At 39.3% G+C, this 15681-nt stretch overlaps 1 protein-coding gene across 2 annotated transcripts; it reads right to left on the bottom strand.

The window, feature by feature from the left end:
* Positions 1-4621: 4621 nt before the first annotated feature.
* Positions 4622-9562, bottom strand: LOC144656914 (high affinity cationic amino acid transporter 1-like). Of its 2 annotated transcripts, XM_078517158.1 has the most exons (3): positions 9391-9562; positions 5910-9341; positions 4622-5138 (listed from the first exon to the last, which is right to left on the bottom strand). In XM_078517158.1, exons 2-3 carry the CDS (start codon positions 7663-7665, stop codon positions 4933-4935), a joined length of 1962 nt encoding a protein of 653 aa, XP_078373284.1. In that variant the 5' UTR covers positions 7666-9341; positions 9391-9562; the 3' UTR covers positions 4622-4932. The 2 variants fall into 2 exon arrangements, with proteins under 2 accessions (XP_078373284.1, XP_078373283.1); XM_078517157.1 differs by having other exon boundaries at positions 5910-9562.
* Positions 9563-15681: the final 6119 nt, after the last annotated feature.

Genomic DNA, 15681 nt, shown 5'->3' with positions numbered 1-15681 from the left:
GAGGAAAAGAACTGAGCTGCAATTTGTAGTTGCAGTTGCAACCACCAAAGTAAGCAGTTATCGACAGTTCCTATCACAGGAGTCAGGGATATCGTATCCATCCAAGTTGAAATGCTAAACATTTTTAGATACGATATGATATTCAACTTGGTGCAGGCCACCTCAAAAGGAAAACAGAGCGTCTAAACGCAGGCAAAATGAAAACAATAGATAAATTACAGCCATTTCATTATTTAACAACTTCTTTTTTGCATAGACTACGGGCAAAGTTAAATTTGGTTTTATTTGTGCACTGGTTATTGACTATATGAGTAACGTAACAACATAATTCGGTTTCTGTCAACGCAGTTGAATTTTCTTTTTGTAGTATTTAGCAAACGAATGAGTGCTGGTTAAAAACAAATTAGTTGTTCATAAAAAGCTATTAACCCAGCTATTAACTAACGGTGGATTAGCAAGCAGCCATGACGGCGCCTCCAATAAAAAAAGAACGTAGTCAGCCTGTCTCTAAAACTTTGTAAAAGAATTATAATTATCATAATTGAAGGGCAAAAGGTGCACATTACTACACCTTTCGTCCTTCAGTATCGCAAGTTTTCATTAGTGCCACTTCAAAGTTAACACGAAGGTTTACCAAGTTAGCGAAAAGATAATCCGATTAAGATGGTTTTAAATTTTATTGAGGCTGTTTGCATAAATACAAACATTAATCCACACCAATTTGCAATATGCTTTTATTGTAATGAAAATTACATGCTCAAATGCCATAGTGCAGACAATAATGAGAGTATAAATTTCACATTTCAGTCAAGTTGTGTTCCTGCAATTGCCTAACCTTCAATCTCCTCACGGTTGTGGCAACAGTGATGTAGGTTTGAATAAACATGAGCCATTGAGTGCATTTTTGGACCGTAAATGTGTTCATATTTCTTCGGCCTGCCATAAAAAGAATTGTAGCCCTAAGGTATCTGCAACCAAAAAGTAATCTTCGTACTCGTCCGCTTTGCTCGCTCTTACTGGTGTTGTTAAAGAATACCAGGCGTAGTCAATCGAAAAAACGGATAATCAATATTAAAACAATCAATTGTTAGCAATCGTTGAAGGAAAAGGTTGTGAGTTCCGAATCGCTATAGATTGCCGATAGAAAATCGATAACAATTGCTTTATCGATTACTATCGATTACTATCGGAAACAATTTTTGTCTTTTTACGAGTTGCACAATTGCATTGTTGCCCAATGTCCAATGGCGTTCTAGTCATCTGCGTTGCTATACATTTGTCATGGCATGGGACCAAACTTTTGCAATCATTAAATGGTATTGGATCTTTTCACGTAGATCACAGTTACATGATCATAATTTGTTTCTTTACATTTCAGTCGACGAGAAGCAACCCTTCCTCACCAAGGCTATCGAGAAACACAACTGAACGAGGGAAGAATTGTCAAGTAAAACCAAGGTTAGTTCATGCAGATGATCAGTTCTTATCTAATTCACATACAGTCCCAGTTAGCCACACATCAAAGCTAAAATTCAAAGTTTTAAATTTTTGTTCCTATTTTTAGTTTTAGGATTCCAGGTAATCCACATATTAAAGAAACCCATGTTGTCCAGACGCTCTCTCGATCACTATCAATTCCATCTGTATCAGTGACAAGTGAGCGTGCGGAATTGACACCTGTCACTCATCTTCAAGCAGACGCCCTTCAAATCCAAAACAAACTGTTTCTCTGTCTTCCGAATATGACAGTCCAAGAAGTCGAGCAAGAAAATGTTGCTAAAAAGAGTGAAAACCTTTGGCTTGGTAGTTCTTCAATTGCGTTAAGGGGCCCTTCATCTCCCAAACTGCAATCAAATCCTGGTAGTCCTACACTTCAACGATGTAAAAGCTTAACTAAATTAGCAAACAGTGCAGCCGATGTTGATATCAGCAATGTCCTCAAAGTGCAAAGTCCAAAACTGAAGAGAGCTGACACAAGCTCTGCTGTGGCCGTCCAGTCTGGAGGCAAGATACAGAAAGCTTTAGAAACGGAAAACTTGCAAGACCTCATTCCTAAAGAGAAGGAAGAGGTTTCCTTTCATTGTACTCCAACTACTCCTGTTTTGCCGAAAACCCCTTCATCACCCAAACTGCAGTCGAACCGTAATAGCCCTATTATTCAGCGAAGAAGTACCTCGCCCTGTTTAGACAAATTTCCAAATAACGCCAACGATGTCAATAAAAGTAACGCCCTCACCATTCCTAGAAGTCCAAAATTAAAGAGAGCTGATGCAAGGGCTGCTACGGCCGACCAGTCTGGGGGCAAAATACAGAACGCTTTGCAGACAGAAAACTTGAAAATGCAAGCATTTGAGCAAGAAAACACTCCTAAAGAAAAGGAAGCGTCTTGCATCGATGGTGCTCCAGTATTGATGACGACTCCTTTGCAGTCCAAAATGCAGTCGATTTGTACTAGCCCTGTTCTTCGGCGTGGACGAAGCTTGTCATGTTCAAACAAATTGCAAAATAATGACAATGATACTGATGAGAGCAGCGTCTTCACCGCTCCCAAAAGTCCAAATCTGAAAAGAGCTGAGGCAAAACCTCGTACGGGAGACCCTTGTGCTAATGAAACGAGCTGCAAAGGAACTAAAATGTTGTTGAACAAGGGCCGGAGCCTTTCCATGCCGCTGCCTCAAAAGCCTGAGAAAGAAGATCCAACTTTGGATAAAAAAGACTCTGGAAAGGAAACAGAGCTACGAGGAGAGCGGAACAGCGGTCAGAAGATTGGCTTTGCTGATATACGTAACCACTTGTCCATTCCTGTCAATCAGTCTCAACCTAAACATTTACTGTCAGTTGATCATGTTCCATTCCAACGTAGCAGATCCATGCAAGACATCAAAGAAGCTTTGCGAGCTGGCACAAAGGATTCTCAACCAGGATGTCAACCTTCAATAGAAGACGCCGAAAATAAACCTCCGTATGAAAATTCAGAGCAAGCGTTTCTGGCCCAAGGGATCAATTCGCCTCGCATGGTAAGGAGACTTAGTGCCAGATCCCGCACATCATCCATGCCAAAACTTCTTGGGTCCTCAGAAGGAAAAACCTTCGCTAATGTAACGGCTTTCAACATCGCAGCACAGCATACAGTAGTTAACAAGCCGGTCAAATTTAGAGAAATTACTGAACCACTGAAAAAGTCAAAATGTTTTCATGCCTTATCTTCTATCGTTTCACTTAGCGATTTTCAAACCGCCATGTTGGAAATCCACAACCAACAGGAGCAAGAGAAGGCTTTAGAGGAAAATCAACCTTCCATGGCGACCTCGTTTCAGGAGATAAAGAACTGCAGGTATTTGAGGATACCAGAACATTATCAATCAAACAAATAAGGCGTTTGAGTCTTCGATTAGAGACTTTGCTTTACACAAGTGATGAATAGAATTGATGAGACGATTCCGAAAGTTAATCAAAACTAAAGCGGCCTTCACATGACAAACTAATGGCCAACTCGTGTTGGCAAACTCAAGTTGGTGTGTGTGAACGACGCAACAACAGTTGGCAATGGCAACAAACAGAACTTGTCTCTATTCTCGCCAACAGTTTGCCAACTTGCTTGCCAACTGTTGTTGTGTAGTTCACGCATACCGACTTGAGTTTGCCAACTTTAGTGTCCTGTGAAGGCCGCTTAAAATAGTTAAGTTTTGAGACGTTAAGAGTCGAGTCAAATACTATGGCATTTGCCACAAATCAACGGCTTGCAGCGTGTAAAAATAGCTACAGCTTCATAGCTTTCTGCAGACATTGCACATTGCATGCCTATGTTTGAAGTTGCAGTCGTCGAACTGTTGACCATGTTGACGTTTCAGAAATGTTGATGAAATTGAAATAATTTTGCAAGAATTTTGCAAAAACTGATCATAAGTCATTTCGCACGGTGTGATCCACTTGTTTTAAGCTGTGATATTCCAATAAAAGTGGAAATCGTTTTTTTAGTAATCTTACTCATTTATAACCAACAATTCATTTGTAACCAGATGGCACACAAAGTCGGCTTTGCTCTTTTGATTAGAAGTGTTGACAATGGTGATTTCAATACTGAGGAAAATTTCATAAAGATAAAGTTTTCATTTGTCACGATCGTGAATTGAACCCATGGCCTCCCAGATACTGATTGGACGCTCTAACCACTGAGCTACGAGATACTCATGGTGAGCTGGGCCATTGACTGCAATCTTGGACAAAACGGTTGAGACACTTTGCTTATTTTCACCAATTTTGGTAATGTCAATGTTGTCGTTTTGTGGAAACAAAGCCTGGTGAATTGCAAACACCATAAAACAACATTGAGAGGGGCGAGGAAGATAACTATTTTTTTATTAAACAAGCTTGCAAGACAAGACATTTGCGAAACATCTGTGAAATGGGTTTGTCGCAACTGGTTTGTCCGAGACTGTAGGTTCTTATGTGACAACTGAGCGTTCTGTATACTGCAGGACGCATGTCACATATAAACCATATGAAAACAAAGAAACTTTGTCCCTTTCCTGATCAACTCCTTCCGCTTAAAGTTTAGGATCGAATGGCAGCGATCAAAGTGCTCCTTTATGGATATATTTTATTGATTATAGATTCCTTCATTAATTATTTGACAGATGTCTTTCAGCTCAACTGAACTACCGAAAACGCCCTGATTATAACTCCCTGTTTTTAAAGCCTTCCTCCCCTTATATCATATTTATTATTAAAACATCCCCTCCCCACGACCAACCGAAAGACCCAAAATTTCGCGTCTGTGTTCAAAGCTAGGTCACATAAAGCTTTTCTTTCAGGCTGCAAAGGGTTTTTCCCTTCTTCTTGTTCTTTCGCCGATTTCGAGTCTGCACGCGGTGAAAAGGGGTCAGACAGAACGCAGCAGACATATTCCTTAACCAAAAATAGTTTGAATATCTATAAACTGTCCCATTTAAACTGACTTGGAGGAAAATGTTCCAAATCGTCTCTATGAGCTGGAATTGTATCCATTTCATACTCGATGTCCATACTGTCCGTAGTGTCCGCTAAAAGAATTTGTCTGTCAAATGTTCTTTGTCCCTGAGGCATTCTGTATCTTTCATGGCTGTTCCAAACGCTGTAACCAAAATATAGTAAGAAACCTGTCGAACAAAGGAAAGTAGTTTAGTGACGAAACTAGTTTAAAATTAATTTAAACAATTTCAACCCAACTGCATGTAATTAATGAGAGGCGTAATGGCCTAGTGGTTAGTGCGCTGGACTCCAGATCGAGCGGTCCGGGTTCGAGCCCTGACCAGAGTCATTGTTTTTCAGCAACACACTTTACTCTCAAAATATCTCTCTTCACCCAGATATATAAATGGGTACCGGAAAATTAAATGCTGGAAGTAAATCTGCGATGGACTACCATCCCAGCGACTAGGAGTAGAAATACTTCTTGACGCTTCATGCTACGGAAACATGCGTAAGGCGTCGGCCTGATGTATGGGCCTCTAGGCTGCAGATTTTACAGATATCTCAACTAGGCAAGCGTGAAAGAGGTCATTGTGTTCTGCTTAATTCATTCTCGGAATATCATTATCTAATCTTATATTTAGGACACCACGAGACTAAAGTGGATCATTAAAGACTTGACATTTTAACAAATTCTCCCAACTAGTACTATAAGAAATGTATTGAGACCAGTGAAGTGCTTCAAGATTTGCAGTTGTCTAAAATGCTTTGCTTGAATGTAAAAGGACTGCAAGTTACTTCAACCAGACGATTGTTATTTTCTGTAAACTATATGCATCAGATCCGAGAACCTGTTGCCTGGCAACATCACGAGAAAAATATCAGGAGGCTCAGATGATTTGATTCGTAGCATTTACCCAACTAAGGACTATCCAGGATAGTTTATATAATGTACAAACCTAATCCCATCCAAACTCCAAAGCGGATCCAAGTCAGTCTGGAGAGCTTTAGCATCAGAAACACGTTGAACAAGATGGCAAGGATAGGCAGAGCCGGCACAAATGGCGCCTTGAACGAAATTTCCTTGGTATTCTGAGGCTGCAGGCAGATTACTACAATGGCGAACACACTTAGGATTCCAAAAATGACAAGAAACATTATTATGACATAGCTGTGTCTTTGAAGAGCGTCCATACCGTAAACAACAGCAGTACAAAATCCTATGAACGAGATAAATAACAGGGTCACTGCCCAGTTCACTATACGAAAGCTCTCCGCTGTGGGACCCCGCCTCGATTTATTCTGTTGTAACACTTCTTTATTTAAATTTTCTATATAGTTGTCGACATCTTCTAAATTGTGCATCTTTTCTTTTGTAAATATCTCGTAGTCCCACTCGTCTATCGTGTCCTCATACAACGAAAGTTCTCCGTATTCATCGTGATCTGGTTCCTCAAGGTACAACTGCTGCATCGAAGGGGCCTCGGGAACGTCAGGCTGGTAGCGTAAAATCAAAACACAAATGGACACTAGGGTATATGCGAGTAAGGTTCCAATGGACATCATCTCAACCAGCTCGCTTAGATCAAATAGTAAAGCAATGATAGCCGTTAGAACTCCTGGGTACACTGTGGCATTTACAGGGACCTCAGTTCTTGGGTTTACGCTAGCGAACGACTTAAAGAACAATCCATCTGAGGCCATAGCATAAATGATCCTTGGTAGAGGAAATTGAGAGCCTAGAAGGCTCGAGGAGAGACCACAAACCGCGCCAACGCCGATGATGTACTTAGCGAGAGGAAATCCACTCTGGACGAACGCGTTAGGAATTGGCGAAAGTTTGTCTAATTGATCGAAAGGGACCATTAGTGTTAGGACAGCAGATACTCCAAAATAACACACGAAAACAACGACTAGCGATACAACTATTGCAATTGGTATCGATTTGGGTGCGTTTTTAGATTCTTCGCCCGTGGTAGCTATAATATCGAAGCCGACGTACGCGTAAAAACATGTCGCAGCTCCACTTAACACTCCAGAAGCTCCATATGGGAAAAATCCTTTTCCTTCGGTCCAGTTGCCCGTATCAACGAAAAAGAGTCCTGCTACCACAATAAATACCACAACTAAGATGTTTAAAATGTTAAAAATCATACTGAATGTTGAAGACTGCTTGACTCCAACTGCCAGAACGACCGTTACAATGATTGTGACGATAAAAGATAAAATATCTGGATATGTGCCCAGGCCAGGAGTATTCATCTCTCCGATATAAGTGAGTGTTAAATTCCTAATTACATTTCCAATGACATAATCGAAACAAGCGCTTAACGCTCGAGCATCGGCTGCTGTTCCAATCATGTATTCCAGAATCAAATTCCAGCCGATGATAAAAGCCCATATTTCACCAACGGTCACATAACTGTACGCGTAAGCTGATCCTGTAGTCTTTGGAACACGTGCGCCAAATTCGGCGTAACACAGACCCGAGAGAATTGACGTTATTGCTGCAAGAGCAAACGATATGATCACTGCTGGTCCTGCAATGCTCGCGGCTACTTGCCCGGAAACAACATAAATTCCCGCACCTAGGGTGGCGCCGATCCCGAGAGAAGTTAAATCCCATGTGGTAAGACATTTTGACAATTCAGTGTTTGTTTTCTCCTCCTGAATGACACTTTTCCTCCTGGTTAAGTAGCTTACCAAGCCGGCCATTCAAGAAATGTATCTACCACGGTCGGTTAATTTTGTGTGTTGATATCGTTCGCGGAACCCGCGTGTCGAGACAGCCGGCTTTTTGCTTGTCGACGAAACTTGAATTCTTTTCCCAAGCGAAAAATTGCTTACTTGTTAAAAAATCCGATTCTCTGTCGAAGATTCACTTCTTGTTTAACTTGAATAAACTTCAACGGTCAGAAACAAAACTAAATCAGCTCATTGAAGACACTTCTAAATTTTTTTTATCTAAGCGTATTTCGGCCATGCGCAGTAAAGGTATACACCTGTTGACTGTTAAACACAGGCGTGCCTCCGGTCATATACGTTGTTAATATTTGACTAGCCCCGCCGGCGTTCGAGTCCTAATATCCGATTCAAACAAGTTCACTACTTGTTTTGTCAACTACCTCTGCCGAAGTATTTCCTAAACGTACGCTTTCAAAGTAGATTTTAGCGATGTAATTTCGTCGCATTTTTGAGCGATTTTCGGGTACCATGGATTTTGACTGGTTTCGCTGTGTCACAAGTCAAATATGACAGTTTTATTGTTTACAAGAAATTGAAACTAAAACGAATACAGGGCATATAATTATATCAAGAAAACAGACCGAGAAATGAAAACTTAACGCTAAATTCTTAATCATTTTCAGTTATATCAAGTTTCATCTTCAACAAAAAGTAACCGTTTGGCTGTTGGTAAAGCACTTGTTTATGTCAAACAAAACATTAAAAGCTCCCGTTACTTGTATTTAACACGGGTGTTAATTGCAAAGAATAATAATTCATTTCTTAACAGGAAAATTCGATGTATATTTTTTCAGTGACTCGGCCGTTCCAAAATCTGCAATCCTTGTATTTGATCGGTTCATATGAGAAATTCTCAATGGCTTAATGGATCTCGCGATTAACTCCGAATTGAGAAGTTCGGGTTCGAGCACTGGCGGGGTTCATTGTGCTGTGTTCTTGGGCAAGACACGGCTTTAATGTTGAACTGTTTGGGCAACCAGACAAACTGAGAAGAATTCAGCTGTCTAATTTTAGTTTCTTATTCCAGAAGATACTTTCGTAAGGAAAAACAACATTCCAACATTGGGAAGAGGTTCAGCAATTCGTCTTCAAAATATTAATTTTAAAATTTAACAACTGAAGTGTTGAATTTAGCGATTCCTTCGATATTGGTGATCTCAGTTGCAATTTCTAAGCGATTTGCAAATTTAGTGGGCACTTCAATTAGCCATTTTTCATGAAAAAGCTAAGTTAAAAGCCTTAGCTATTATATAAACTTAGCTATTATATTTATATTTTGTAATTTTTTAATTTCCATTTTCTTTCGTTTAAAGTTATTTTTCTCGGTAAATTAGCATAATCTTGTTAGAAACCTAAACAGCCTCATCAACCCGAGATGAAATAAAGTTATCTACCTTATTGTTACTTTTTTTTCGCGGGAACTTAATTTCGCGAGACTTAATTTTCGAGTTTTGGTCAAAAATACGTAATTAGCATAAAAAATACAATAGAAATCGTCTAAAATTAATTTTCGCGGGTCTTAAAAAATCGCGAAAGTCGCGAAAATTAAGTCCCGCGAAAATAAGTAACAATAAGGTATCTATCTATCTTGGTCATCATTAAACGAAACGCCTTCTCCTCGTCCATATCAGCCTCGTACCCAGGGCCTCTCTCCTAAGAAGAAAGGCCCTGGGTACGAGGTTTCGTCCATATGACCAAGATCTTTTTCGACACCAGGGACGGCAAGGATTTTTCAAATGTACGCACATCATGTTAAGTGCCGAAGATGCCTTTTGTTGGAAGACTGAGGGCATGTTCTACCCCCTCCTCTCCCTCTAGGAAATTTTAAAAATACCTCTCCTGCATTTTCCGCGGACACTTTCCCAAAATAATTAATCGGGCGTGGCCGATTTAAGGTTTACCCTTTGGTCGTCCTAGAGCGTAGTCTCCTGGCGCGGCCAAAAAGACGGGGATAGCTCGGGGTTGCTACAAAACCGCTACGGGTGACGCATACCGCAATGGTTTTCATTTTAGTTTTGACAGGAAATCGTTGCAGGCACACTTGGTCGACTTTTGGGTTAATGTGTAATCAGGTTGTGTTTTTTTGCTTCGGCGGAAGGACAGAGAAAAAAGCTTACGGTGCAAAGTACAGTATGGGGCCCAGTTCTCGGCCACTTTTGACGTAAACTTGTATTTCTTACCTCAGAAGAACCGCAGGAACTTGAAATTTCTCCCAGAGCTAGCTACATTATTCAGCTTTTTGGTGTAAAGCTATCGACCGGTCAAAAATTAATTTGCCCGAGCAATAATAAAAATAAAAGCTCCATTTGTGGGCGCAGTTCTCGGCCACCTTGGTCCAGTTCTCGGCCACTAAAAAGCTTGTGCGTAATTATCTGTAAAAAAAATGCTCAATTAATTTTCATAGTCATAAAATCACTCTGTAAACCTATTTATGTTATATCGATCCCAAGTTATTTTTATGAGGCTTTGTTTTACTTTAGAAAAGAAGGATTTTAACGCGCCTAGTTGCCTATGTGCAGGTTCTGGCAAAACCGCATTGTGTGACCCGTGCATTTAGACGGTTTATTTTGCAGTGAAAAGGTCTTAAAAGATTTAGGTGTTGTAGAAATAATAGACAAGACAAGAGTCAGCTCAAAACTTAGAGATAAGATTGAACTTTATTTTTAAAACATTTATTTCTTTCATTCTGGCAGCAGCAGATGAAATTATATTAAAAACCAAGCGCTAAGCTGTGATAGCGAGCAGGGTGGCCGAGAACTGGCAAATACGCAAACGTCGCAAGAAAAAATTTCGAAGTAAATTAAGACCAAAAAATACAACGGTTCAACGAAAAGTTAACTAAAGCAGAAAGATGAATTATTCTACGTTTCACATGCCAAAAATTAGCTGGTATGGTGGGGGCTTTTGGATAAAATACGAATTTAACTACATCCATGGGCAAAGTACAGTATGGGGCCCAGTTCTCGGCCACTTTTGACGTAAACTTGTATTTCTTACCTCAGAAGAACCGCAGGAACTTGAAATTTCTCCTAGAGCTAGCTACATTATTCAGCTTTTTGGTGTAAAGCTATCGACCGGTCAAAAATTAATTTGCCCGAGCAATAATAAAAATAAACGCTCCATTTGTGGGCGCATTTCTCGGCCACCTTGGCCCAGTTCTCGGCCTCTAAAAAGCTTGTGCGTAATTATCTGTAAAAAAAATGCTCAATTAATTTTCATAGTCATAAAATCACTCTGTAAACCTATTTATGTTATATCGATCCCAAATTATTTTTATGAGGCTTTGTTTTACTTAGAAAAGAAGGATTTCAACGCGCCTAGTTGCTTATGTGCAGGTTCTGGCAAAACCGCATTGTGTGACCCGTGCATTTAGATGGTTTATTTTGCAGTGAAAAGGTCTTGAAAGATTTAAGTGTTGTAGAAATAATAGACAAGACAAGAGTCAGCTTAAAACTTAGAGATAAGATTGAACTTTATTTTTAAAACATTTATTTCGTTCATTCTGGCAGCAGCAGATGAAATTATATTAAAAACCAAGCGCTAAGCTGTGATAGCGAGCAGGGTGGCCGAGAACTGGCAAATACGCAAACGTCGCAAGAAAAAATTTCGAAGTAAATTAAGACCAAAAAATACAACGGTTCAACGAAAAGTTAACTAAAGCAGAAAGCTGAATTATTCTACGTTTCACATGCCAAAAATTAGCTGGTATGGTGGGGGCTTTTGGATAAAATACGAATTTAACTACATCCATGAATTTTAAGGAGCCGTAAACAAACAAATTTTTCGGGAATGCAAATTCACCTACCTCCGCGTAAACTCGACGTGTGAGCTTTCTATATCGAATTGAACGATCAAACTCAAGATACTTAAAGCACATGAATCAGTCTATCGTTTGAAGGAATTACCTTTTTCTTTTAATTCAACTGGAGTGTGAAAAAACGCGTTAAACACAAAGTGGCCGAGAACTGGATCCGGCCGAGAACTGGGTCCCATACTGTACTGATATTCACCATTGTGAAATTGCACTTACTTTGACAAGTTAAAGTTATTTTTGTAAATGAAAAAGGTAACGTCATTGATGTCACGCAGTGTTTTTTTTTAGCAAACTAGATGGTTTGCTGGTTTCTGACTATGAATGGGGGTGTGATCTTGCGGTATATTTTTTGAGCCTGATTCCGCCGTAAAACTTTTTTTTTATTTAGGAAGAACTGTGTCGATTTTCATTTCTGAACAATTGGTCGTCAAGTTGTTTGTCACAAAGAGTAGAATGTTTGTACAGCATGTTTTGGAATTATTTTAGATTTTCTGAAGACCTGAGCAAAACATTGGGAATGTACAGTATTAATAGGAACTTGAATGGAATTTTTCACAAGTTGGATAAAGGTATCAACTGAAAAAAATGGACTTCAAAATGAGAACTTGGATTTTGTTGTAATTAAATTTTATCGCGGATTGGATGCATAATATCACGGCTTTGAAAGTCTTCAAATAATTAGAAAGGTTCCTTTCTTCCTTTTGATCTTATTGTTATTTTCATGTATTGATTATTCGAAACTGGTTTTCGTTGATACGAAAAAAAAAACGGGTTTTCACTGAATTGCTTGAAGTATTTTTAGACGTGATATATTGGCTTAATCAAATTACATTGTGCACGAAATATTTGTTATTCTTTTGTCTTGAAACTTTGAGGAAATTGAAATTTTTGTTTGACAGTAGTGTACGAAAGGCATTTTATAGAACTGAATAAAAAATAACAAACATTGATAAAGGTTATTTCAAAGATTTATTTTGCCTGATTTTGAAGGGTTTCAGGAGTTTTAAAGAGTGCTGGTAAACGGCTGTATGTTGTTTGTGATTACGGATCTTATTTAGTTTCGAACGCTCTAATTTTTGAAAGGTTAAAACAGGTTAAAACCGGGCGGTTTCATGAGTTTTTTGGGTAGAAAGGTACGGTGGTGGTCAAAAAAAATGTTTAGAAAGGAATGACTGTAGTAGCACGTAAGTCGGAGGTTTGCGTGAGTTACGGGGCATAGTATGCGTGAGCTGGATTTCCGGCGTCATAACGGCATGTTTTGTTTACTGAAAGATACACTCGACGTTTATTAGTTAGCTTAGTCGGCTTGGGAAACTATTTTAAAAATGAATGTTGTAATAGTTAATTAATAGTAATCTAGAATTAACCCACTCTCGATTGGAGTCTGTTCTGGATTCGCGCTACCTTTTCGCGGCGAAGGAATTTTGTAAAATTTCGCTAGTGGAAAGAGGTACTGTAAGAACAGTATCAATAACTCAAAAGGAGGAACTTCTTTGTAGCTCTGAATTAAGACGTATGATAAAATTTTGGAATAAGAAACTTTCGATATATGGTTTTCATATTGTTTTTGTCAATTTCCTTTTGTGGCAGATTTTTTGAGAATCAGCTTTTCTTTCGTGTGATGACAGACACAGGACATGAGAAAGATGCCGAAGATGAATAGGCACCGAAAAACGACAAGAACCGTCAAGGACTTATCTTTAGAGGGCGTGGAGTTTTGGCATACTGTATTTCGTGGACTGGACTGGACCAGTAAAACGCGGACTAGTAAAACGCGGACTTGTAAAACGCGGACTAGTATAACGCGGACTAGTAAAACGCGGACTTGTAAAACGCGGACTAGTAAAACACGGACTTAGGTAAAACGCGGACTTGTAAAACGCGGACTAGTAAAACGCGGACTAGTAAAACGCGGACTTGTAAAACGAGGACTAGTAAAACGCGGACTTGTAAAACGAGGGCTTGTTAAGCACGGACTTGTAGAACGCGGACTTGTAAAACAAGCGCTTGTAAATCGGATAAAACTAAACGGTTTAGCGAGCGAAACAATTTGTGTTTGAAGCTCTTGTGTGTTTCTTCGACGGCATATTTCTAGCTTTTTTGAGCACTCTATGATCTGTTTTAGCGTGGAGATGTTTTTGCAGTATAGCACATGTTCGTTCTGCAAACCCCTACTAAAACAACGGGATTGATGCTATGAGTTGTGTGCATATGTTTCTTTCTTTCCACTACTTGACGTCTGTTGAGTGCAGTCGTTTGTATTGCTCGCACGAGGTAGAACGGGGCCCGTCCAGAAATCAACAGTCAATCGTAAATAAAGGTGACGGGCCTACACGACTCCTACGTTCGTGACATTAGAATATTTGCCGTTAAATGTTTAAATTCGGTCTTTCGACCTTATTTGCTTCTGACTTCTTTCTGAGGGTACTGTTTTAATTTGGGGGCAGTATGTGGTAAATAAAGGTGACGGGCCTACATGACTCCTACGTTCGTGACATTAGAACATTTGCCGTTATATGTTCAAATTCGGTCTTTCGACCTTATTTGCTTCTGACTTCTTTCTGAGGTTACTGTTTTTTTGAGACATTATGTATTGAAGAGAGCCGTAAGATGATTGTGGCCAAGGAATTCGAAGTGTCTAGAGACGTTTTACAAGTCCGCGTTTTACTAGTCCGCGTTTTACTAGTCCAGTCCAGTCTACAAGTTAAAGACACATCAAGACCACCCCACTGTGAATTGCCATAGCACAGACAAAATTATAGTCAATATCTTATGTGTTTTTAAGAGAATTACATAAGAACCAAGGCATGTCTTGTCTTGCCTTACATTGACATGCAATAATTTGGAAATACTAAGTTCGTAACAGTTTAAGACAGAATCCATCAGGAATTTGAGTAACATTAATTTTAGTTACGCAAAAATTGAGCACCAGAATAATTTAAATCCTTGTGTTCTTTCATACCTTGTTAAAGGCTTGACATGTGATAACACCAACATAACACCAACAACAGTTCTTTATCAGTGGGGATTGAAGAAAAAAATGGAAACATCATCACACAGTTGACCCCCATGCAAAAACACTCCAGGATGTCACGGGGCTGTTTGGTGTCCGTCTGCCAATTTCTAACTTCAAATTCCAATGTTAAATTCAGTTTAAATTTTCAATATTTCTTAGTTGTCTAAATTTTACTAATTCTTTTAAAAAAACTATCACCTGCCAAACATCCCCAAAAATCACTCAAAAAAATACAAAATACCGCAATACATAGATACATGGGATGAGTGAAGTTTCCTTGGATTCCTTGAAACACCAACAAGATATTTCCGTTTAAGGTGGCTGATAATGGGTTTCAGTATTTCCCAGTCCTTATACTTTGGTTCAGGACTAAAAGCCTTCATCAATTGCTATAACAGTAATGGTATGAAACAAATGTTCAATCATTCATCAACAAGTTGTGATCATTTTCTTGACAATAGTAGTTCCCCGGTAAACGGTTGTAGTACTGTCCCATCAAAGTGCAATGCCTGGAAAATACCGAAAAGCACACGACCTTCAGGTGAAACCGCACCTTACAGTATTACCAATACACTGCACTTTGCTAAGTCTTAAAACTTTACATTGTCTAGTCGTCTACTTCTGCTGTACTGAACCCTGCCTTTCAAGGCAAAGCGCCCGATTTTAAGCTTCTCAAGCTTCTCAATGTTCTTGTTCAAGAATGTCCACTTTTAACAATTTTAAAAGGATGCTTAATAAGAACATATAACGTCTGAAAAGACATACAGGACATTTTAACTTTGGAGTGTTAGATTTTGTGCACATTCCTTACAATCTTATAATCTTAAATCCTTCATCCTAGCAATCTCTAAAAGACCTTGGTCAATGTCGCGTTCCTTTTGTTTATGCACATGGTACTTGTTCAGTAAACCCAAATGTTTTTCAGGTACGCACGTGCGTACGGGTTGTTACGCCCCTGTCTTTGACTACTGGAGATGAAGTCTAGAGATGAGCAAATGCACAAACCTGAGTATTATTATAAACTTTAAACTCTTCGCCTAGGAGAAATTGATTGATACGTAGTTGTGAGAAATGGACGTTTCATCAAGTTAAGACTACTCTTGTCCAGAGGCAAGGAGCACAAAGAGCTGAAATGCAGCCTTCTTATATTTGCTGA

The sequence above is a fragment of the Oculina patagonica genome, chromosome 6 (assembly GCF_052425735.1).
Source record: "Oculina patagonica isolate OP01 chromosome 6, crgOcupat, whole genome shotgun sequence".
Classification (NCBI taxonomy): domain Eukaryota; kingdom Metazoa; phylum Cnidaria; class Anthozoa; order Scleractinia; family Oculinidae; genus Oculina; species Oculina patagonica.
This window is presented reverse-complemented; position numbering and strand designations above follow the sequence as displayed.

Coding starts and splice junctions, on each gene's coding strand:
- LOC144656914 (XM_078517157.1), bottom strand. CDS start 7,665: ATGGCCGGCTTGGTAAGCTACTTAACCAGGAGGAAAAGTGTCATTCAG. Junction 5,139..5,909: donor TGGAGTTTGGATGGGATTAG/GTTTGTACATTA, acceptor TTTGTTCGACAG/GTTTCTTACTATATTTTGGT.